General features: G+C 43.7%; 1 protein-coding gene across 1 annotated transcript in view; it reads left to right on the top strand.

Moving 5' to 3' along the window:
• The first annotated feature begins 1,845 nt into the window (after positions 1–1,845).
• The window catches only part of LOC112108748 (uncharacterized oxidoreductase ZK1290.5-like), a 38,950-nt gene continuing 15,403 nt past the window's right edge, over positions 1,846–25,392 (top strand). The window contains exons 1-3 of the mRNA XM_026655622.1: positions 1,846–1,951; positions 4,899–5,147; positions 15,764–15,865. Coding sequence (XP_026511407.1) covers positions 1,846–1,951; positions 4,899–5,147; positions 15,764–15,865 — 457 coding nt within the window. The remainder of the gene's footprint in view (positions 1,952–4,898; positions 5,148–15,763; positions 15,866–25,392) is intronic.

Raw genomic sequence — 25,392 nt, 5'->3', positions numbered from 1 at the left:
TTGCATGCTATGCCTCTGCTAATGCAACCTAAAATTGTATTTGCATTTTTTGCAACAGCGTTGCATTGCTGGCTCATGTTGAGGTTGTGATCCACCACAACTCCCAGATCCTTCTCAGTAGTGCTTCTGCCAAGCCACTTTCCCCCCACTCTATATTTGTGCGTTTGTTTTTTCTTCCCTAAGTGTAGTATCTTACCTTTGAATTTCATTTAATTGTTTAGCCCAGTTCTCAAATTTATCAAGATCCCTCTGAATTTTAGCTCTATCCTCCAAAGTATTGGTAACCCCCCGCTAGCTTTGTGTCATCTTCAAACTTGATCAGTATGCTCTCTATTCCTACATCCAGGTAGTAAATAAAGATGTTAAACAACAACAGACCCAGATAGTACATTCAAATAATGGTAAAAGTCTGACTTAACAATAAACATTTAAAAAAAAACCCAACCAACCAAAAATAAAGAAAAAATAAATAAGTTCAGAGTTAAGGCTATACCTCTATCCTTAACTCGTCTTTGTGCCCTTCTGAATTACAGCACATGTGGTACTGCAACAGTATGAACAATATGAGAAGCCTGCAATTCCTAGAATCCCTAGTCTGAGTAGCATTATTAGTTCTTTAATTCCTGGTTTTCATGATATCAGTTGTTCATAGTATTTACTACTCTCTCTAATTGTTGAGGGACTTTTTACATTTTCTGTAGCTATGTGATATGGCTAATTTTAATTTACAGATACTGTATTCAGAGAATTCCTCCCTGTTGTCTGTTAATTTCCTCTGAACATATTACACACTTGATCATTAGAAGAGAAACAATAACAAACTGAAATCTCCACAATTCCCCATCATAAAAGGGTTAAAAAATAAAAGTTTATGTGTCCTAAATATTCTTACTTGAATGCATTATGCATGAAAAGGGTCTGAGCCCATGTGCAAGACCTCTGAATGAACTTCATTCATTCCGTACTTGGAAATGTCTATTCAACCACAAACAGACACAATAGTTACAACCTAATTTATTTGGTGTCAAGAGTAGCTTATTAAAAGTGAAAAGATGATTATGTAAAAGTGTAGTAACTTTTCTGTGGTAGTTATATAATTCTACATTCCTTTAACATCTCATGGTGTAATTATATAAGGATATTCTTTTTAAATGGTTCAAGTGTGGTAATATATATTCATTTAAAATTTCTAAACAGTTAATATGAAGCTTTTGCAACATCTAGTATATGAACATAATTTGTTTTAGCTTTGTGAATTTTAATGTGAAACAAATATACGCATACTCATTTCTGGATCTTCTGTGAACAAACTCTCATATTATTCATATTTACTGCCAGTGTTTAATACCCGCCCCGTGTTTTTTCACTTTTAAAATATTAAACTTTATTTCATATTTGAAGAAGTAAAAGATTTGCTGTGCAACAGTACAGTATTATCCATTCATTAAGCCTGATTCTGATTTTACTTGCACTGTTTAAAATCAGGAGTCCCTCCACTGAAGTCAGTGGTGTTACATCAACTTAAAGTTAGTACACCTATCAGGTTAAATCTGTTTTGTTTAAAATTGGCATGGTGTAATGGGAGAGATTAGGCAGCTACCTAATCATGACCTTCATTCTGAGATAGTGATTGGACATACTGTTACAAGAATTTTAGGAGAATCTAGCTTGCTTTATTCATGCAACATAGGAATTCCCTAAACTCTTCTCATTCCAACACCGATTGTTTAAAACAGTGATTCCCAACGTATTTACCATCGTGGGCCACATATGCTGTTCTCTGTGTGTTATGTGGGCCACATCCACGCAATATATATACTAACTGTACGACCCTGAGGATGTCGCATGGGCCACATCTGTGTGCTGATTGAGCTGCAAGCAGCCCATGGGCCATGGATTGACAGCCACTGGGGTTTAGAAAGTTCCAAGAGGCAGAGTCTCATGGACCAAGGTGGGCAGTGACTCCCACTTTTCCCGCTATCCAGGAATAGTGGATACTAGGGTGAGGGTAGAAAAAACACTATTATTTTATATATTTCCCGTAATTCTCCCTTGTGATAACCCTAGTGACTATACACCAGGGGTGGGCAAACTTTTTGGCCTGAGGGCCACCTCTGGGTATGGAAATTGTATGGCGGGCCATGAATGCTCAGAAAATTGGAGTTGGGGTGCAGGAGGGGGTGAGGGCTCTGGTTGGGGATGGGGCCAAAAATGAGGCGTTCAGGGGGTGGGGGGGGTCGGGGTGCAGGAGGGTGCTCCAGGCTGGGATCAAGGGGTTCGGAGGGCAGGATGGGGATCAGGGCTGGGCAGGGGGTAGGGGCAGGGGAGAGGCTCAGGGGTTCAGGCTCCAGGCGGCGCTTCCCTCAAGCAGCACCCAGAAGCAGCAGCATGTCCCTTCTCCAGCTCCTACGTGGAGGCACAGCCAGGCGGCTCTGCACGCTGCCCATCGGCAGGCACTGCCCCTGCAGCTCCCATTGGAGCACCGGAGGGGGGCCATGCTGCTGCTTCTGGGAGCTGCGTGGAGCGGCCCCCGACCCTGCTACCCGGCTGGAGCGCCGAAGGGGGGCAAGCCCCAGACCCTGCTCCCCAGCGGGAGCTTGAGGGCTGGCTTAAAATGGCTGATGGGCTGTAGTTTGCCCACCCCTGATATATACAGTATACTTATCTGGTAAAGGTGTGGATCTTTGTGTTCAGTGTAAAATGAAACAGGTTTGGAGGGTGGAGAAAACCAGCAGGGGATACGTCACTTGAATAATATTCTTCTGCAACCTGGAGTCCTTTATCCCTTTTAGGTTCAACAATGACTTGGTTATCATGTAGGGCCTGATACTGCAATTTGTATTGATGCAGGCAGACTGCTGTGCCCATGGAGAGCCCCAATGAGGAGCCTTAATGCGGATGCAGCAATCTGCCTGCCCACTGTCAGTTACAGGACTAGGGCCTTTGATAGCAGTCATAGTCTTAGAAACTCATTTTTATAAGTTCCCCAAACAGAGATTGTGGAAAATATTGCTGTTGGGAAAAGACTGTGAAGGGGTGGGTGGCTCTTAGCAGGAAAAACAACTAATAGGAAGATAGAAGATAAAACAGCCCCCTCTTCACACTCACAAACACTCTTTATCTAATAGACCTTCTGCTAATGGCTTTTCCTGCTAAGTATTCCATCCCCTTGACATGTAAAATACATTTATTTAGTACATCCAATGAATGCCTAGGCAGTACAAATTACACTGTCTTATCATTTAAACCCCATTTATGTCCATTTTCTATCCCAGGGGTTCTCAACCTTTTTGTTGCTGAGGCCCCACTCAGCATGCTGTAAAAACGCCAGGGCCTGGCAGGGGAATGGGCGGGGGGAGTGCAGGGAACAGGCTCCGGGTGGACCCTTGGGCATAGGAATAGTTTTACTTCTATTTGGGGGAGGGAGGGGGAAGGCTGGCAGGACTTGAGCCAGCTCCACACAGCACAGTCCAGGGAGGAAGCACCACCTCCACCCCCAGACTCCCTCAAGAGGCCACCCAGCTTGTCTGGGCTGTGGGGGAATGCAACCAAAATATATAACTCCAAGGGGTACTCAGTTCAAAAAGTTTGAAAACTGCTCAGGGTGCTGGGAGGAGGTAGATAGGGGTGTGTGCAGGCAGGGGGTAGCTCAGCGTGCAGGCAGGGGGTAGGTAGGGGTGTGTCCAGGCAGGGGGGTAGCTCAGGGTGCAGGCAGGGGGTAGATAGGGGTGTGTGCAGGCAGGGGGGTAGCTCAGCGTGCAGGCAGGGGGTAGATAGGGGTGTGTGCAGGCATGGGGGTAGCTCAGCGTGCAGGCAGGGGGTAGATAGGGGCTCTATATGGGTGAGGGGGGGCTCCCTGTGCAGCTCTCAGCTTCAGGGGGGGGGGGCTGGCGACGCTGGGGCTCCCAGCTTCAGCACCCTGCTGCTCCTGGCTTGGGCGGGGGGAGGTTTGCTGATTTCAGCCCCATGTCGCTCCTGGTTTTAGGGGCTGGGGGGGGGGAGAGGTACTGGCTTCAGCCCAGTGCCGCTCCTGGCTGGGGCAGGGGGCCGCCAGCTTCAGCCCCATGCTGTTCCTGGCTTCAGCAGTGGGGCTCAGGGCACCGGGTTTCAGCTGCGGAGCTCCACGGCCCCGCTGAAAGGCCTCGCGGAACCCCAGGGGGCCACAGACTACCAATTGAGAACCACTGTGCTATCCCATCTGTAGCTTACACTACTGTTTCAGTTCAATGAATTTGGCTGGGAAATTTATATGGGAATTACACTATTTACGCTGGAGATTAATATGGCCCTTTATGTAATATTGTAGTGTAATATTGACCTGGGGCTCCATGGAATTTGATGGAGTAAAGACCTCAGGATTTGTCTCTTACACAGCAAATTGCTGAATCTAACTCATTCTTTTTAAGAAGTGACATACTGATACTTTCATTTTTTACTTTAATATTTAATTAATATTTTCACCATATAAATATATATATTACACCCAACATGGAGAATGAATGTGGTTTATATTTATTTGCCATACTGTATATAACTTGTCTCTGTCCTTCTCTAAGGATACTGGTTTCAGAAGTAACTAATTATAGTAGTGTATGCTCATAGGTCATGAAATCCTATAGGCCTGATTCTGATCTCACGTTTTTACACTTGTATACTGCTGAAATGCCAATGATTTTAGTGTAGTTGCTCCTGATTTACACCAATGTAGATGAGATCAGAATTAGACCCTGTTTTCTCCTAGGGTCTGTATTTTTTTAGTATACGCTTTCGTTCAATTCCCATTTCTTTTGTATAATTATTTGGGGACTCACTGTGTTAATTGTCACAACAGTGACAATCTGGCAAAATTCTGTTTATCACTAAGTAATAACAATTCACGCCTATTAACTTTTGCTTAGGTACATCCCATCAAGGTGGATATTCCCATGATGCTGTGGTGTATGCACTACAAAAATGTGGCATTCGTCATATTGATACAGCAAAAAGATACGGCTGTGAATCACTCCTTCAGAAAGCTATCAAAGAAAGTGATGTGAAGCGAGAGGACCTCTGGATAACTACCAAACTCTGGCATAGTGACTATGGCTATGAAAACACAAAACAAGCCTGCCTGGAATCATGCAAAAGACTTGGTGTTCAGTACCTCGGTATGACATTTTTATGTTGTTAATTTATTGTGCCTCCCATGTGAGTGTTGGGGAAGATAAATAAATTTTAGGATGGACTTCATAATAGAGATAGACCACGGGTGCCAAATTCTTCCCTTAGTTATATGTCTGCAAACCTCTTGTCCCAACTGATCTTCATGAGGGTTGCATGTATGTAACTGAGGGCACAGAATATGGCCCTAGAATTGTAGCTGTTGCAAGATCTTTTTTTAATCAACTAGAATGAATTTTGTAAAATTGCATTTAATAGTTAAATCAAGTTGGGGATCAGCTATACAACAGTTCAGATGTTTTGGTTAAGGAAACAAAGATTGCTGTATAAACTTTAAAGTAAGTTCACCCTTAAAGTCCTGGTTGCTTGCATGGAGAATTATAATTTCTGAAATGTCCAATCTGAAAATATGGGGTCACCTTTGAAAATGTCACCCTTTAAACTTTCTCTAAAATTATGAATATGTTTTAACAAGTTTTGACTAGCTTGCTTGCTATCTGATGCCATAGACTTTGGGTACAATTTTCAAAAGAGCTCAAGTGATGTAGACATCTAAGTCCCATTGAAAATCAATGAGATTTAGGCACTTTTAAAAATTCTATCCTAGTGATGTACCTACAGTATAGTATATCATAATCAGGGAAACTGACATGGCTGCCACTAGAGCTCATGTCATAGAACATAGAATACTATCTTAGGCAAGAAGAAGCTGTAGTGGTGACACTAGTTAGTTGCCCGTTATCTTTTGATAGCAATAGGGGGATGTCATAGAAATAAAAATGGGGAGTATTTTAAAAGCTTTTTTGGGGGGAGTGGGGGGCACTTTCTCTTTCCTAGCTGAAAGGAGGAAAAGAAAGGGGAGAGGAAATGAAAAATAACAATCTAAGATTATCTTATTGTAGAAGCTTAGACCAAAATGTCAGTGTTGACTGCCAAAGAAAATAAATGTAACGGTCAAACTTATCAGCGGTGGCACTGAAAACCTTCCCTTTGCTCCTCTTCCGCTTCCTGCACCACCACCATCACCAATAAATAAACTGTAAGGCAGAAACAAACAGGTTTTGTAAAAAAAAAAAAAAAAAGGTTTTGTGGAATATTTACTGAGTGCTGGGCTTAGGGTTTTGCTCCTGAGTGTGTTGTAAGGTGAACAAAAAAAGAATCCAAATAATTTATCAGAGCTACCATAGTGTATGCAATAAAAGATTGTGACATATGTCTGTGCACACATGGTGTGTTCTAGTTCTGTTAATTGTACAAATGAATCCATCAGTGGTTTCCTACAGACTAATGTGAAATGTTCTAAAGCGACTTCCATACTTCGATGCAGTACAGATCCTGATCACTGGAAGGATGCTCTCATAAATAAAAATAAGGAACTGCAGTCCATGACTTTGTCCTTGCTATCTAAATTAAGAAGGAACATATTTTCTTCATCACTGCTCTCCCTTTAGTTCATCCGCTCCTCATGTTTTGTATTTCCTCTCTTGTTATTCTGCTTGCTGTGGCACTGGTGCTGAATGCTGATGAGAGAAAACTTGATCCAACTCCAGAAAATCATTTTTGGATAATTTATTTGAATACTGCAAACTTTTGTATCCTTTTTGGGTACTAAATTGATAAGACTGAGAACTCATACAAGTAATCAGCAGATACATTATTTTTTGGTTTGCTGATCCAGGAATAGTTGCATTGAAAAACTTATTTTCAGGTGGCAGAAGTATTTTAGTTGCTGTTACCATCTAGTCCCTGGAATGGCATTAGAGAAGGAGAGCGAGTGAGATAGCTTGTGTTTGTTAGGTATGTTCAAATCTTCTAATTTGGGAACTTCATGGCTGAGTCTCCTCTTGTTAACATCACGTTTATACTAGTGTAATTTCATTGCCATCTTGTGAGATATTAATTTGCACTTGTGTAAATGAGGTAAGGATCAGGTCTTTTATTTTGAAGATTGTGACATTTAGCTACAGCCTTCCTTTGAGGGCAGGAGAAAGCCACACCTCCCTTGTGCTGCACATGCAACTGTCTCCCAGAGTCCCCCACTGTGCACAGGAGCACACAAACTGCTGCACTACTTTAAGGGGTGAAGCATACTCCCTTTGCATGGTGAGCCATCTCTGCTGACAACTGACTAGCCATAGCTCCAGCCATAGTTCTACCTCTTCCTGCCACCTTTGGGGTGCAGTGTACCCCCAGGAGAGTAACTGGAAAGAATAGAGACTGCTGTTCGGCCCATCCCTTAAGTGTGTTTTGTACCCACCTAAAAGCCAGGCAGAATCTAGCTGATATAAGTTCTCTCTTTTCAATTTGCTGTGATTACATAGTCATAACTCAGGCTGGTCATTTGTTACTCTGTTGTGGTTGTTAACAGATTCCACAGTTTTTTGCAGTTTAAATTTAAAAATCATAGCTACTCCTGCAGAGACATTTTAACTTTAATTTTAAAAGGGGCCTGACTTTTAGAGGAGTTGAACATTCACAAATCCTATTAGAATCAATAGGAATTGAAAATCAGGCCATATGATTATAGTCCTTATGGTTGTGAAGATAGCCTTCTAAACACTAACCTAGTAAAAATGGATGCTGCACTATCTCTCTCTGTCTTACCAACAAATAATGCTTCTGCATTTAATAAAATGCATTTAGAAATTACGATAATTCTGTAACACCATGTAATGTGGGAATGTGTAACATTCCTTAGGAAAACAAGACCTGTTAACTTTTTTTATGAGAATTGTATCAATAATCTAAGTGTATTATGGTTTTTTCTTATTAGAATGGTTTATTATACCTTTAATAAATTTTTAAATTAAAGCACTTAACACGTTTGACAAAATGTATGACATGACTTTTGAGGGTGGAGAGACTCAACTAAAATTACGAGCTACTGTTTTTTTGTCATGGCAAATCTGTGATTATTTCACATTTATTAGCTGGAATAAATTTGGATTGAATTCCCATTATTCCAATTTACTTCTGTTTCTAGGGTCCTTGATGGACTTTGAGGCAAAAAGTACTATCAGGAGCATCTTTTGGCATAAAATTACAAGTGTTTTGACAGTGCAAAAGTGTGAAATCTTCTGAGAATACATCCCCCCCCCCCAACTTGAAACTTCTCACAAATCTTATGAATGTAACCACAATGCAGAGACCTACGTAAAGGGATCCGGTTAAAGGCTGGTAGACCTAAAATTAGATATACCAGCTCTATTTTCATTCATGAACATGCACCTTATTTTATGTCAGCCTTCCACAGACCAGTCTTCTTCATTCTTATGAACAGGCAGGGTATGAAAATATATGATGAGAAAAGTTGTGGTGATGATAAGGCAATGTGTGTCCAAGCTTATTTAGGAAAGCAAATTATTTTTTTTATGAGCATCTCTGATACAATTGCTGAAACCAGCAATTCTTCTGTGAGAGAAGGGTATATGGACTAAGGAGCAGGGTAAAATACTAAATGAAATTTTCTTGATTGTATTGTAATATATTAACAAGAATTCTTTTCTTCTAATAGTTTCTATAAAAGATACATGGATGATGCAATAAGATGGAAGATACTTAAACAATGCCTTTGTTTTTACAATTTATATTTTTATATTATAGAGCAAATCTGACTATTTAATATGACTGAAAATTGAAAAGACACTAAAGCCCCAGAAACTTCTTTAACCACATAGAACCCCTGATTCCATGCAAAGCCCCATTGACTTCAGTGAGGCTTGGTGAGAACTGATGGGTCTGCCCATGCAGAACAAATTATAGGATCACAGTCTAAAATAGTAGTAACTGATAAGAAGTTATATGAAATAGTCTAAAGAATTCTCATACATCTATGTTGCTAATATAAACCAGTCAGTGCTTTAAGACAAAGTGATCCAAGCAGAATTTTGTTACAGAGCCTTTCCAATGAGCACTTTTGGACAAATGGTATTAGGAGAGCAGTGTTCATGGTTTTTTTTTTTTAATTAGTGGATTATATATCCATGAGAAGCTGGAAATGTGTATTATTTATGGGCAGTGGTTAAAACAAATATTCCATTACTTGCATTTTCTAAATGTGGTCCTTGCTCTTTCCATTTAAGATTAGTGTCTGGCATCCATGATAAACCAGTATGGAATAGCAGCAAATCTTATAGGTTTGGCAATACAAGAATACATTCCTTTGGATTTGGACACAGCCCCCCAAATAATTTCTTTTTGAGTATGCTTTGTGGGTTACTGAATTCATAAACTATTTTGTTTTCCTCATGTCTGTGTTGAACCTCAGATTCTTGTTAGCTGTATGCCTTTTATTGGGTTGAGAATTTGAGTGGAATCACAAACTTTAGTTCCACTAACAAGCATGCTACTGACTTTTAACTGTGTAAAACTAGCCTTGCATTTTGAATGAAGATGAGCTTTTCTGGGCTTTGTTGTCTCTGGACGTGACTACAACTAAGAAAATAATGACCCACCAAGAGACTTAAGTATCACAATCTAAAAATACTCCATACACTGATTTTTATTAGGGTTACCTACAGTGCCATATTTTGATATTCCAGCCTCAGGGCCATATTTACTACTGCATTATTCCAGTTTGATTGCCTTTAAAGGGTGCTTGAAACAAATTTCATAGCCAAAGCATCTTGTGTTTAAAAGTAGTTAAATGGTTGTTAATGACTTTGATTTCTTCCTTGATGCAAAAAGTTATTTCTTTTATATACAGCTAGGAATCATAGCAACTATTACTTAATTCTGCATTTAAGTGACATACATTAATACATTAATTTGGATTTTCTAAGCAAGCATTTTTGAAAATGAATTAGCTAGTGATTCCATTCGCACTAGTGGCCGGGAAGCAGAATTCAGTCTTCAACACTGTTGCTTTATTCAGGAATATTAGAAATGATGTTGTCTCCTGCTTTTTTAACAGACTGTGTTTTAACATTGCTATTTATACTATTACCTAATTTACAGCTAACTAGTAAAATGGCCACTCACAATTTACAAAACATTTTGGTAATGGGAGCTCTTCTCAAAACGTGCCAGTCCAGTGGACCAAGAGTATTTTGTTGTATTATTTAATACTAATTTCCTAACAGAAATTTGTTAAATCAATAATTTTTGTGTTCATGTAATCCTCAAAAGAGAAAAACATTTGGGCAAATCAATGTGTGTATATTATGTGTATCACTTGGTAGTGTGTGTATATATATATATATATATACTACCAAGTGTATATACACATAATATATATACATATATAGATAGATACACACACACACATATACATACTAGGGCTGTCAATTAATCGCAGCTAATTCACGTGATTAATTCAAAAAAATAACCATGATTAATCGCTCTATTAAACAATAGAATACCAACTGAAATTTATTAAATATTTTTGGATGTTTTTCTACATTTTCAAATATATTGATTTCTATTACAACACAGAATACAAGGTGTACAGTGCTCAATTTATATAATATTTGATTATAAATATTTGCACTGTAAAAATGATAAAAGAAATAGTATTTTTCAATTCACCTCATACAGGTACTGTAGTGCAATCTCTTTATCATGAAAGTGTAACTTACAAATGTAGATTTTTTTGTTACATAACTGCAATCGAAAACAAAACAATGTAAAACTTTAGAGCCTAAAGTCCACTCAGTCCTACTTCTTATTCAGCCAATCGGTAAGACAAACAAGTTTGTTTACATTTACAGGAGATAATGCTGCCTGCTTCTTATTTACAATGTCACTTGAAAGTGAGAACAGGCGTTTGCAGGGCACTTTTGTAGCCAGCATTGCAAGGAGGTTACATGCCAGATATGCTAAACATTTCTATGTCCCTTCATGCTTCGGGCACCATTCCAGAGGACATGCTTCCATGCTGATGATGCTTGTTAAAAAAAAAATACATTAATTAAATTTGTGAGTGAACTCCTTGTCTCCTGTTCTGCTTTACCCTCATTCTGCCATATATTTCATGTGTTAGCAGTCTCGAATGATGACTCAGCACCTGTTGGTTTAAGAACACTTTCACAGCAGATTTTCAAAACGCAAAGAAGATACCAATGTGAGATTTCAAAAGACAGCTACAGCATTCCACCCGAGGTTTAAGAATCTGAAGTGCCTTCCAAAATCTGAGAGGGACAAGGTGTGGAGCATGCTTTCAGAAGTCTAAAAAGAGCAACACTCCGATGCAGAAACTACAGAACCCAAACCACCAAAAAAGAAAATCAACCTTCTGCTGGTGGCATCTGACTCAGATGATGAAAATGAGCATGCGTCCGTCCGCTCTGCTTTGGATCATTATCGAGCAGAACTCATCATCAGCTTGGACGCATGTCCTCTGGAATGGTGGTTGAAGCATGAAGGGACATATGAATCTTTAGTGCATCTGGCACATAAATATCTTGCGATGCTGGCTACAACAGTGCCATGCAAACGCCTGTTCTCACTTTCAGGTGACATTGTAAACAAGAAGTGGGCAGCATTATCTCCTGCAAATTGTAACCAAATTTGTTTGTCTAAGGGCTGGTCTATACTTAGCTGCTAGTTCGGCGGCTGGAAATCGAACTTCCTGGTTCGATTTATCGCGTCTGGTCTGGACGCGATAAATCGAACCAGGAAGTGCTTGCCGTCGACTGCGGTACTCCATCAACGAGAGGAGTACCGCGGAGTCGACGGGGGAGCCTGCCTGCCCTGTGTGGACCGCGTCTGAACCGCGGTAAGTTCGAAGTAAGGTATGTCGACTTCAGCTACGTTATTCACGTAGCTGAAGTTGCGTACCTTACTTCGACTTGGGGGGTTAGTGTAGACCAGGCCTAAGTGATTGGCTGAAGTAGGACTGAGTGGACTTGTAGGCTTTAAAGTTTTACATTGTTTTATTTTTGAGTGCAGTTAGTTTTTTGTACATAATTCTACATTTGTAAGTTAAACTTTCATGATAAAGAGACTGCACTACAGTACTTGTATTAGGTGAATTGAAAAATACTATTTATTTTGTTTTTTACAGTGCAAATATTTGTAATCAAACATAAATATAAAGTGAGCATTCACAATGATTATGCCATAAATCATAATCAGATCTCCATTTCAATGACTATTAAAGAAATATAACCACTGAATAAACTGTAAAAGATTAAACTGGAGTAGCAGCACCACCGCTCTTTGAAAGGGTACAGTATGCACTTCCCTCCCTCTCCAGCTCAGTTCTGTTCTCTGGTATAGCGAGTGCAGTCCACACACCTTTGAGATATCAAGCTTTGTCAAAGGCACCAGCCTGGAAGGGTTCTTGCACTTGCTGGTGATATTCATCCCAGAGCACAGGGTACCAGTTAATCTCTTGTGGCCACATCCAGGCCCTATTGAAGTCAATGGGATTTTTGCCATTGACTTCCTTAGGATCAGAATTGCCCCTTAAATAGAGCATAAGATTTTGTATGAGTGCTCTGCTTTGGGATGAATTTTGCCCTAGGGGAGAAAGGGCTTCAAGGGCTGGTTCCTGTACAAGGAGAGAAGGAGGGTGCAGAAGACTACTTATATGCTTCACCATCCTTTGTACACCATCATGTAAGTAGCCACAATCTGCCTTTTAAAGTATATTTCAAACATTGCAGTATGGTGCAGCCTTTTATAGACTTTTTTCTCAATGTCTGAGTACCTTTTGATGTTTTGCTTTTTAAAATAAGCTTGCTGTGATTGCATTTACTTAATCATTGAGGCTGAAATTCACTTAAGTGCAGAGGTTTTAATTGGTGAATATGGCCTTGGTCATCTCTGAATTGAAGTAAATTTCACCAAGAATTTGCAGACTGAGAAGATCTGCAAGTAGTATTGCTTTATCTTGCCAACACTAAACTCATTTTAAGTTCACCTATGGCTTTCTGAAATATCTTTATTTAAATAAAATCATGATATGATATAGGCATCACAGATGTGGAAACATCACCCTTCTAAAATAAAAGGTTCCTGAAAGACAGCTAATCCTGTTTGTATCAGAAGAAGTCTTTGAGACACTAACACAAGGAAGGATAAATGTGCTGCATTTCTGAGATCTACAAGGCCAGAGGTCTTACAGTTCTCAAAGCTGTTAAAAGTCATTCTTCTCTGGGTGTTGCAATTTCTCGGGCTGAATACAAAGCATCTTTGTATGTTAAAATCTGCAGAGCAGCTATTTTCATGAACATTTACAGACTGTGGTGCATAGCTGGATATTCAGGCTTTTTCAAGAATACTGTTGCAGTTAGTGGTTATATTGAGCTTTCCCTGCATATGTTTTTTTGGCATTCCTAAGCAGTCCTGATTTTTCTGTATTGGAGAACATAGCAATTAGAGATGCATAATTCCCTTCTTTCAGATGAGGTCAGCCCCTAACTGTACTAATAACGTGTCCCTGTTCAGTTGTGGCAATTGTCTTGTATGTTTAAATTAAAGATTTTATTTACAGTTCTTAAATTCCTTTTCTAAATTTGGGAGTAAATGCATAAAAAGAACTAATAGCATTATCCCTGAATGGGGGATAGATCCCAGTTCTGCAAATCCTTACATATAGTCCTTACTCATATGCGCAGTCTTATTTGAAAGCTTGTTGGACTACTCACCTCAATAGGAATTTGAAGTATTGGCTCATGGTTTTGTATGCAGCTTTCCCTACATACATCCGCCAATGCATCTTGGTCCTAATATGCAAAACCCTATGTTATTCTAGTCATATACCTATCGGGAGCAGACACATGTTTTGATAATTTTGCTAGGTTGTGCACAAATGAAGACACATCTGAAGAAGTGGGTTTTTTACCCATTAAAGCTTATGCCCAAATAAATCTGTTAGTCTTTAAGGTGCCACCGGACTCCTTGTTGTTTTTGTGGATACAGACTAACACAGCTACCCCCTGATAAATGAAGACCAGGATGAAAACATCAAACTTATTTGTATTTGTGCCCTTAAATCAATCTTTGAATTATCTTCCTTAGAAATTAAAGACTAATGTACCAACTCAGTGTGCCATCTATCCTCAATACTTTGGCTTAAGTTTTAAGAGATTAAAAAAAAAATAGGCCAGAGGAGTCCTGTTTCCACAAACAGTTCTTGTAAGTGATTGTTGTGGTGTATTCTGAAAAATACTTTCACTGTGAAGAGTTACAATTTCTCATTCCTTCACCAAGGCTAGATAGCAACTAGCAACAAGAGACAGCTATTTTAAACATAAGAATGTCTGTGGTTATAAATGACGCACACCTCAGCCAATCACTTCTTTCCTTTTCCTGTTTGTGTCTTAGACTAGAACAGTGATACTCAGTGGTTCAGGAGCCAAATTAGAGATCAGCATTACCCAAAAGAGCCAAAGTAATGTGAATTCATTGTTTTCATTTACTATAGTATTCATATTTAAACAGTATGATAGGGGAATATATTATTATCACAGCAAATAAGTTAAATTAATGCAAGTTGATAACTTAATTGGTTAATAACATAGTAAAAGCATCCTGATTGGTTAATAATTTAATTAAATCACACTGTTTTTTAATATCATGTGCTGCAAAGAGCCGCAGGAGACACATTAATGAGCCACTTGCAGCTCATGAGCTGCTGTCTGGGTATCACTGGACTAAAAGTACAAGGTGGTGGCCAACATTTTCAAATTTGGGTGCCTGAAATTAGGCTCCTGAATCCATATTTAAGAATCTAAATAAAAACACCTTGATTTTCAAAGGTACTGAGCAACTCCAAATTCCATTTTCAAAAGTGCTAAAGATGCAAGTGCTCACTGATTTCAAAGGGAGCTGAGTTTGCTCATCACCTTTGAAATTGAGGGCATTTCTAGTTAGGTTCTTAAATACAGATTCACCAGCCAGACTTTAGGCAACCAGGCTTGAAAATGTTGGCCAGTATGTATAAATTATTCCTTTTTTAAAATTATATTGGAAATGTGTCATTTTTGGTGAAAGGGTTGGGCTATAGGTTTTATGTATGCAATCTGGTGCAAACAAATCTAGTACACAACGGCATGAAGGAATAATTGTACTGTAATTTCCCACAGAAATGTATAAACAGTAGTATTCCTTTCAGTGGGCATCAAAGGCCCACTCCTGTGAAAGTGCTATGCAGCACTCTCAACCTCCCACAGACTTGAGGGTGCTGAGCACTTCTGAGATATTCAGGCAACCATCTGATCCTATTCTTGTAGCCTCTTGTTAATTTCTACTGGAGTTGGTGTGGGTTTAGCATTATTATTATGAATAATATTTATTACAGTACTGCCCTTTGATTTCAATGGGGCTACTCATGTTCAAAGTTTAGCACCATGCATATGTGTATGTAAGAGCCCTGATCCATGACTGGGGCTCCTAGATGCTACTGCAATACAAATAATATCAATTAATTAAATGTGTGCAGGACTGGGGCCTAAAGTAGTAAAGGGTGTTGTTTATGAAATCAAGAAAGGAAGTATACTTACTGATCACTTAGTAATAGTCATAAACTTTTGATAGAAATAGATTAGGAGTGGTTTGTACTGCTACGGGTTGAAGAATGCCATTCAACTACTCTGCTGCATCATTGGAGGGTTTTGTTTATATAAATAAACACAAATTGATTGTGTTTCCCTTTTAGATCTTTATTTGGTACACTGGCCCGATGCACAAGTTCCTGGTAAAAGTAATCGTGAGGTCCGAGCGGAAACCTGGAGAGCCATGGAGGACCTATATGAGAAAGGTGGGAGGACTGTAAAAAATCACTGTTTGCAGGAGGGACTGTAACTGATTTAAACTTTCGGGAATCCAATAACATTGTAATAGGGTGGGATTTTTCAAAGGAGCCTGAGAGAGTTAGGTGCCCAAATCCCATTGTCTTTCTATGCGACTTGGGTATGCAACTCACTTGTGCACCTTTAAAATCCCAGCCCTACTCAATATTATCCATGTGACAAGCTAAACAAAAAGAGTTAGCTGCTGCTTGTAAATAACATATTGCCATGTTGTGGTCCTGAAGAAGTAAATGCTGTTATGTATGATTTTTTTAGATTGTCTATAGTCTGTAGATTACAGTACATTTTGTGCTGGGCTGCAGTTGGTATAAATTCAAAGCCTTGCCATCTAATTTAACTTCCCTTTGATTTTTTTTTTAATTGTAAGGTGATATTTCTCCTTTACATAGAGCAGTAAGTAGTTAGTGGATCTTTGTTGTTTGTGGTTTAGAAAAGGTCAACTCAAGCAAGCTGATTAGATGAGGAACAGAAATTGAGCTGTGGGGTTTTTGTTAATTAACCTTGAAAGCATCCCCTTGAAGGAGTTGCAAAGCTAGGGAGAAAATTCCTCTCTCAGATCCTTATGATGACTCTCAACTGTATTATTCTGCATGCACTGATCCCCCATTGACATTTAATGGGAGTTTTTCCAGATCCAGGAAGATTAGAATATTGGTATCAAAATTTGTCATGAATTTAAGAGGAGGATTTTGCCCCTAATGTATGCAGTATTATTATGAGGTTCTCCAGTAATTATATTTTCAAGCAATAGTTGTAGACCTCATTTACAATTCCATGGAAAGTTCCTAAGTATCAAAGTTGGATAACAGGGATGAAAAAGACCTCCAAGCTCATGTAATCCATCTCCTAACCCAGCGTTTCTCAACCAATGGGTCACGACCCCCAGATGGGCTACGAAAGGCAATCAGGGGTTTTGAAGCATTGAAAAATGTATTACAATGTAAAGCAAAGAAATTCTCGCTCACCCATTCCTCATACAACCATATCCTTCAATGTCAAGTATTTTCAGTCAACCTCTTGAAATACAGACACATAATTGTACAGGATTATCATTATTACCACTGATATATTCTTTTTACTCTTATAGCAAATGTAAGGAGATTGTGAATAAGGGGTTGCCAGCCTGTAAAGGTTGATAATACTGCCCTAACATATTCTTAAAGAACTCTACGTGGGTGGAATGTTGTTGGAATGCAGATTTGTGCTGAAGACATACGCTAAATTTAAAATGTAGATGTAATCACATATTTGACACTTTTGATGATTTACATTTGTGTCAACGTAAGGTTCAACTAGTCTAACCCTCTGCCTACCCATTGTCCTACTCATGTTGAGGTTGTGACCCACCACAACTCCCAGATCCTTCTCAGCTGTACTGCTGCAAAGCCAGTTTTCCCCCATTCTGTATTTGTGCATTTGATTTTTCTTCCCTAAGCGCAGCATCTTACTTTTGTCTTTGTTGAATTTCATTTAATAGTTTAGCCCAGTTCTCCAATTTATCAAGATCCCTCTGAATTTTAGCTCTGTTCTCTCTCTCACACACACTCTCTCTCTCTCTCTCTCTCTCAACCTATTCCTGAGCTGGGCCCTCCTTTTTTTTTTTTTTTTTCTTTCTTTTGTTTCGCTCCTCTATGAAAACCTAGCTCCTGCCCCAGGTTTCTCAATTTAGACCAATTGGGCTTTCAGTAACTGATTAACCTCTTCCTGCCTTGCATGGAGGCTTGAGTGCCCCATTATAGTTCCTCTATGGATTTTGTACCCCAGCTTCTTATATCTGAAGTCTCCAACAATATCAGGTAAATGCAATCTAACCCCATCCTCCCTGCTTTATAATTACCTTTACTGTTTTAAAATGTGAGATGGTATCTGATGATAAGCTAATTCCATAGAACTAAACTGATTGCTAGTTAATTCATAATAGAACAGGTGTGAGGAGTCTGGGCTTACCAGTGGTGCCACCTAATGGTTAGGTCACTGGCTCCCAGCTCTCCCCCATCTTCAGTGTCCCCTACCAGCAATCACTCCTTCTCTGTGGCATTTGGTAGGTAGCAACTCAGCCCTCTGGCCAGGTCACCAGTCGAGTCCGCCCCCTTACGGGGTAACAGAGTCCAACAAAATAAAGCGTCTTCAGCCCACCTCCAGGTTCCTGTGGATTGTATGCCCTTGCCTTAGGATTTACAATGTCTCTATCCCCCCCTTATCTCCAGGGAGGGTGGAAGAAGGGGTTCTTCTTCGAGTGATTGCTCATGTGTATTCCACAATAGGTGTGCATGCTCGCCACGTGCACTGGTGCCGGAAGTTTTTCCCCTAGCAGTACCTGTAGAGGGGAGCGCCCCCCGCAATCCCTGGAGTGGCGCCTGCCTGGCGCGGTATAAGGGGAGCTGCGTGTTCCCCCCACCCTCAGTTCCTTCTTGCCGCCAGTGAAGGTGCGTCGGAACTGCTCTGCTCCTGCTTTGCTGTAGCTTGTCCCCAGAACTGTTCGTTCAACATTAGTATCTGTAGTTAGCTGTTTAGTTAATTTAATTCGTCAGTAAGCCCGGGCCAGGGCATGCCCTGTGCCCCGGGGTTTAAGTCGTGCAGCTCTTGCAGGCATTCTATGCCAAGGAGCAACCCGCATGCAGGCTGTTTGCGCTGCTTGGGAGAAACCCATATCAGCGAAAGGTGCAAGATTTGCAAGTCGTTTAAGCCTCGGACCAAAAGAGAAAGGGACATTAGGCTCCGGGCCATCCTAATGGAGTCGGCGCTAACCCCAACCCCGGCACGCCGCTCCGAACCAGTACCCAGCACTGCGGCGTTGGTACGCGGCGACCCTCTGGTACCATCGACCAGTCGGCACCGCTCCCTGTCCATGGGGCACACCAAGAGGGCCAAGAAGACTCCCTCCTCGCAGCAGCACCGAGGGAAATCTGGGACAGAGACTAGGCCCATGTCGGGCAGTCCTTGATTCCCTCCGTGCCCTAGGCCTCCGACTCAAGCTGAGCGGAGTAGCCCAGCCCCTTCGGAACAGGCCTCTCCAGATGTCCGGATGCCTTCCATGCCTGAAGCCCGCCAGGCGGCCCGGGACGTCATGTCCATGCTGGTGCCTGGAGCACCCCCGATGTCGGCCCCGCGCTCCAGAGGCAAGCCGCTGCTGGGATCCCCGCAGCCGCCTCCGGCCCTGTACCGGTCTCGGTTGAGGGAATGTTCCCAATGCCGATCACCGCCCAGCGACTGCTCGGGGCAGAGTCCAGGTGGATCACCCTCAACGCCAACCAGACTGTCTGGCTGGGTTCCATCCATCCGGGACTCTCGGCACCGCTAGTCCTCAAGGAGCGAATATTGACGGGACCGTGGCAGGCGTCGCCGTCGGTCCCCATCTCGGAGAGGGTACCACAGTCGGTCACGACACGATCGTCGACTCAATTCCCACTCGGCCTCCCACTCCAAGTCTCCACCAAGACATCGCAGCCCCGGGCGTCGATCGCCGGCATCTCGCCGTCGTGGTTCCGCCCGTCGAGGCAGTTCGCGGAGCAGCTATTACCGTCGGTACCAGTCCTCCACGTCGAGATTGCGGTCCCATGGCCGTCATAGGTCCTGGCACCGCCTTTCCTCGCGGTCCAGGGACACCAGCGGATCTTACGCCAGCCCAGTCTCCATCCATAGCCGTCCCTCGATGGGCCAGGCCGGCCAACCCGGACAGTTGGTCCTGCCAGTGCCACAGCAGGTGCAGTGGCACCGAGCATCGTGGCTGGCCGAATGGTACGAGTCGGCACCGTGGCCTAAGCCTGGAGCGTGATAGGAAGGCGTTTAAGGCGCTAGTGGAGAAAGGGACAGCAGCTGCTAGGGCATCCCTGCAGGCAGCTTCGGAAGCTGCGGACACGGCAGCACGATCAATGGCCTCCGCGGTATCCATGAGATGGGCGTCGTGGCTCCTACTCTCTGGGCTGTCCAGTGAAGCGGAGTCTTCCATGCAGGATCTCCCGTTTGATGGGAAAGCTCTGTTTGCAGAGGAAACAGATACAAGGCTGCATGGTATGAAAGATTCCAGCACTACCCTCCAGACTCTGGGCCTCTGTCCTGGCTCCAGCAAAACCTAATTTCAAGCCGCGGCAGACTCCCGCCCAGGCCGCCCTCCTGAAGTACGAGGCCTCCCATAAGAAGCAGCGGGACTATAAGAGATGCCCTCATAGGCAGTTTCAGCCTGCCCCTCAGCCTGGGTCCTCCAAGGGAAAGCAGGGGGGGAAAAGGCGTTTTTGACGGGACGCTTGGGGTCACCGCGCCAGTCTTCATCAGGGATCCATCCCCAATAAAGCTTCCCTTCTCCAACCGGTTGTGTGCTTTCCTCCCAGAATGGTCACGGCTAACCTCGGACTGATGGGTCCTCAACACCATTTCCCGGGGTTACACCCTCCAGTTTACTTCCTTCCCGCCCAGCCACTCTCCGCCCCCGTTCTTCTTGGGGGACCTCTCGCACGAAGCTCTGCTCGAGCTGGAGGTGGGGCGGCTCCTAGGACGAGGAGCGATAGAGGCGGTGCCCGAGGAGTTCATGGGCAAGGGGTATTACTCCCGTTATTTCCTTATCCCGAAGGCTAAAGGGGGGCTCAGGCCCATCCTGGACCTCCGAGGTCTGAACCAGTACATGGTGAAGCTCAAGTTCTGCATGGTCTCCCTGGTCTCCATCATCCCCTCCCTGGATCTACAGGACACGTACTTCCACATCCACATATTCAAGGGACACAGACGCTTCCTCCATTTCGTGGTGGGACAGAATCATTACCAATTCACGGTCCTTCCATTTGGTCTGTCCTCTGCCCCCAGGGTGTTTACAAAATGCATGTCGGTGGTAGCAGCCTACCTCAGACGGCGGGGGGTCCAGATATTCCCCTATCTGGATGATTGGCTTATCAAGGGCACCTCCCGGTCGCAGGTGAGGGATCACGTGGCACTCCTCCTGTCCATGTGCACTGCCTTGGGCCTGTTGGTAAACAACACCAAGTCCACGTTAGTCCCGGTCCAACGCAGTTTATCGGGGCGCTCCTGGATGCAGAATTGGCCAGGGCCTCTCTTCCGCCAGACAGATTCGAGACCCTGAAAGGTCTCATAGACTCAGTCACAAGGTTCCCGGCGACAACAGCCAGGGTTTGCCTGCAACTCTTGGGTCACATGTTGGTGTGCACGTACGTGGTCCATCACGCCAGACTCAGGATGAGCCCCCTCCAACTCTGGCTGGCCTCGAAGTTCTCCCAGGCCACGGACAGGATGGACAAGGTCCTCACCATGCTGGACTCTGAGATTGCCTCCCTATGGTTGTGGTCCGCCCTAAACAACATGCTCCAAGGGGTCCCATTCAGGGACAGGGCCCCATCGTTGGAGCTCGTGTCTGATGCGTCGGACCTGGGTTGGGGGCCCATGTGGGGAACTTTCAGACCCAAGGTCTGTGGTCGGCTCAAGACCTGGCCCTACATATAAACATCAAGGAGCTCAGGGTGGTGCGGCTAGCGTGTATGGCCTTCCACTCGCACCTAGAGGGCAAGGTAGTCAGGTAGTCAGGACAACACGGCCTTGATGTTCTATATCAACAGGTAAGGTGGGGCCTGATCCTCTGCCGCGAAGCCCTCAGGCTGTGGGACTTATGTATAGCCCACGACATCCACCTGAAGGCCTTCCACCTACCGGGCGCCCGGAACGAGAGGGCGGATCGCTTGAGCAGGGACTTTTCTTCGCAACACGAGTGGTCCCTCCACCCGGAAGCGGCCCACCGACAGTTCCGAAGGTGGGGAACTCCCCAGGTGGACCTCTTCACAACTCGGCAGAACCGGCGATGCCCCCAGTTCTGCTCCGGGGGGGCCTGGGGAGGGCGCTATCTCCGATGCCTTTCTCCTGTCCTGGTCAGGCTGTCTTCTCTACGCTTTTCCCCCATTCTCCCTAATCAGCAGGGTCCTGGAGAAGATAAAGTTGGACAACGCCCGGGTCCTCCTCATTGCCCCGGAATGGCCCAGGCAGCATTGGTATGGGACCCTCACGGACCTGGCGGTAGCTCTGTCGTGGCCGTTGCTGCTCTGTCCGAACCTGCTCTCTCAGGACCAGGGCCACCTCCTCCACCCCAACCTAGCGGCTCTTCACCTCATGGAGTGGCTGCTCAGTGATTAGATGGAGAGGAACGGACATGCTCGGACCAGGTTCAGTGCGTCCTCCTCGAAAGTAGACGGCCCTCCACTCACTGCGCTTATTTGGCGAAGCGGTCCCGATTTTCCCCGGTGACTGCCCCGATCCAGCTTATCCTTGATTACCTCCTCCACCTGAGGACCCAGGGCCTGGCGCCCTCGTCGGTCAGGGTGCACCTGGCAGCCATATCGGCTTTCCCTCTGCCAGTGCAAGGGCACACGGTATTTTCCCATGCTATGACTGGCCAGTTCCTTAAGTGTTTGGACCATCTTTTTCCGTATTCTAGATCCCCCCAGTCCCACAGTGGGACCTAAACCTGGTGTTGGCTCGTCTCACGGGGCCCCAGTTTGAACCACTGGCCACGTGCTCCTGGTCTCACCTCTCGTGGAAGGTGGCCTTCCTGGTTGCGATCACGTCGGCCAGGTGAGTCTCGGAGCTCAGGGCCCTGACCTCTGAGTTGCCGTACATGGTCTTTCATAAGGACAAGGTCCAGCTCCACCCACACCCTGCATTCCTCCCGAAGGTGGTCTCCGGCTACCACCTGGGTCAGGACATTTTTCTACCAGTCCTCTGCCGCAAGTCTCATGAGCCGTCTCCACACGCTCGATGCGAGGTGGGCTCTGGCTTTCTACCATGAGCGGATTAAGCCGTTCAGAAAGTCCTCACAACTGTTCGTCGCCTCGGCTGAGCGCGCGAGTGGCCAGCCGATTTCCACTCAGAGGCTATCCAATTGGATCACTTCGTGCATCCGTTTCTGTTATGAACTGGCGGGTGTTCCCCCGCCGCCCATTGTGAGGGCACACTCGACTCGGGCGTAGGCCTCGTCGGCTGCCTTCATGGCCCACGTCCCCATCCAGGCCATTTGTAGGGCCGCCACGTGGTCTTCGGTTCACACGTTCACCTCGCATTATGCGATCGTCCCTCAGACCAGGGATGATGCCAGGTTTGGCAGGGCTGTCCTCCATCCTGGGAACTTGTGAACTCCTACCCACCTCCAACAAATATAGCTTGGAATCACCTATTGTGGAATACACATGAGCAATCACTCGAAGAAGAAAAGACAGTTACCTTTTCCGTAACTGGTGTTCTTCGAGATGTGTTGCTCATGTCTATTCCACATCCCACCTTCCTTCCCCTCTGTCAGAGTTGTCTGGCAAGAAGGAACTGAGGGTGGGGGGAGCGCGCAGCTCCCCTTATACCGTGCCAGGCAGGCGCCACTCCAGGAGTTGCAGGGGGCGCTCCCCCCTACGGGTACTGCTAGGGGAAAAACTTCTGGCACCGGTGCACGTAGCAAGCACGCACACCTATTGTGGAATAGACATGAGCAACACATCTCGAAGAACACCAGTTACGGAAAAGGTAACTGTCTTTTTGTGCCCCCTTCATGAGAGGGTGGTTGGTAGGAAAGCCCAAACCCTCCCTCTCTATTGGGCTCTGACTCAAGGCACCATGAGAGGCAGTGGTAGCAAACACCCCACAGTGCTTATGGGGTGCCTCTCTCAGCCACTTCCTCCCACTTACTTTCCCAAACCAGGGTGAAGTCAAAAACCTCTCAGATGATCCACCAGAAATTAGAGTGAAGGGTTCCCTAGTCCTAGAAAAAGGATAGTCCCTCCTCTAGGGCCTAGGGTAGCTGCTGCTTGCAGACCTTTTCCCCTAAAACCAAGACTCTATATCCTTACTCAGGATCTCCCAAGATAAATATCTCCTGGGCCCAGAACTGCCCCTTAACTCCTTCAGTTCCAGTGTGTGATTCATGCATCCCATCACAGCAGGTCATGTTGCTATGCAGATTTACACTAAAGGAGGATCTGATCCAATATTTTTAAATCAAGACAGTTTTTAAAAGTAGTTTCTTTATGTGGTATTCTGCCTGAGAACATAGCATTTTTGCTGTGTGTATCTGTTATCTGAGGAGGGATAGCTCAGTGGTTTGAGCATTGGCTTGCTAACCCCAGGGTTGTGAGTTCAATCTTTGCAGGGGCCACTTAGGGATCTGGGGCAAAATCAGTACTTGGTCCTGCTAGTGAAGGCAGGGGGCTGGACTCGATGACCTGTCCCTTCCAGTTCTAGGAGATAGGATATCTTTATTTATTTATTTTATTTATTTGCTAAGCTGCTGTAATGTACTAATTTGTTTGCAGCTATTTCAGAGATACAGGGAGAGTACTTTTTGATACACTATTCTTAATTTGAATAGAGCATTGTATTGAGGTCACAGTCCTAAAGGCTGATGGCTAAATTGCATCTGTAAATTCCTGAAATTTGTGCAATCAGATATTTGTTAGTAAAAAGTGACTGCAGGCACAAAATTTGGGGAGGAGGGGGGGTGTCTTAGGTATTGCATTTGAAAATATGGCCTTACACTGAAGTAAAATTTTAAGCTAAATGATAATAATCATAATACTTAGGATTTTATGTAGCACTTTTCATTCTGAGGTGACAGTAGGATTATCTCCATTTTATAGATGGGAAAACTGAGGCACACAAATATTAAGTGACTTGCCAGTGGTCACATAAGAAATACATGGAAGAGTTGGGAATAGATCCCAGATCTTCTAAGCCCCAGTCTGGTGAGACTCTGCTTATTCAAGGGATCACTGACACTGCATTCCAAAAGAACCGTACTTTAAAAAAAATCATAATTATTCAGAAGTGAGGTCTCTGTTTAGAGAGACTGGATTTCCCAGTTCCCTGTTGCAACAGCTGATTTCAACTAGGGTTCGCTTAGTGTCAGTCCTATGATTTGAATTTTTGTGGGCTGGTGTCTGAGCATTCTGAGTTGTGGAATTATCTTCTTTGATTCAACAGAATGCTGGTTTGGCTGCCTTTAGAGCACACTCAGAGATACGTTTATTGAGTCAAACATTCCCTTGAGTGTTGACAGAGTTGCTATTGGAGGATCTGTTTGGTGGCAGATGGGGATGTTGTATCTAACTATTCTTACTTCATGAATGGCTCATGTATAGGGCCCTACCAGGTTCATTTTGGTCAGTTTCATGGGCACAGGATTTTAAAAATAATAAATTTCATGATTTCAGCTATTTAAATCTGAAATTTCATGGTGTTGGAATTGTAGGGGTACTGACCCAAAAAGGAGTTGTGGGGGGGGGGGTCGCAAGGTTAGTGTAGAGCAGGGGTTGGCAACCTTTCAGGAGTGGTGTGCCGAGTCTTCATTTATTCACTCTAATTTAAGGTTTCACGTGCCAGTAATACATTTTAACGTTTTAAAGGTCTCTTTCTATAAGAAAGAGGTCTCTTTGTATAAGTCTATAATATATAACTAAACTATTGTTGTATATAAAGTAAATAAGGTTTTTAAAATATTTAA

Source organism: Terrapene carolina, unplaced genomic scaffold (assembly GCF_002925995.2).
Source record: "Terrapene carolina triunguis isolate 2854851 unplaced genomic scaffold, T_m_triunguis-2.0 Scaffold210, whole genome shotgun sequence".
In the NCBI taxonomy this organism is placed as follows: domain Eukaryota; kingdom Metazoa; phylum Chordata; order Testudines; family Emydidae; genus Terrapene; species Terrapene triunguis.
Note: the sequence above shows the minus strand (reverse complement) of the source record. Positions and strands in the feature narration are given on the sequence as shown.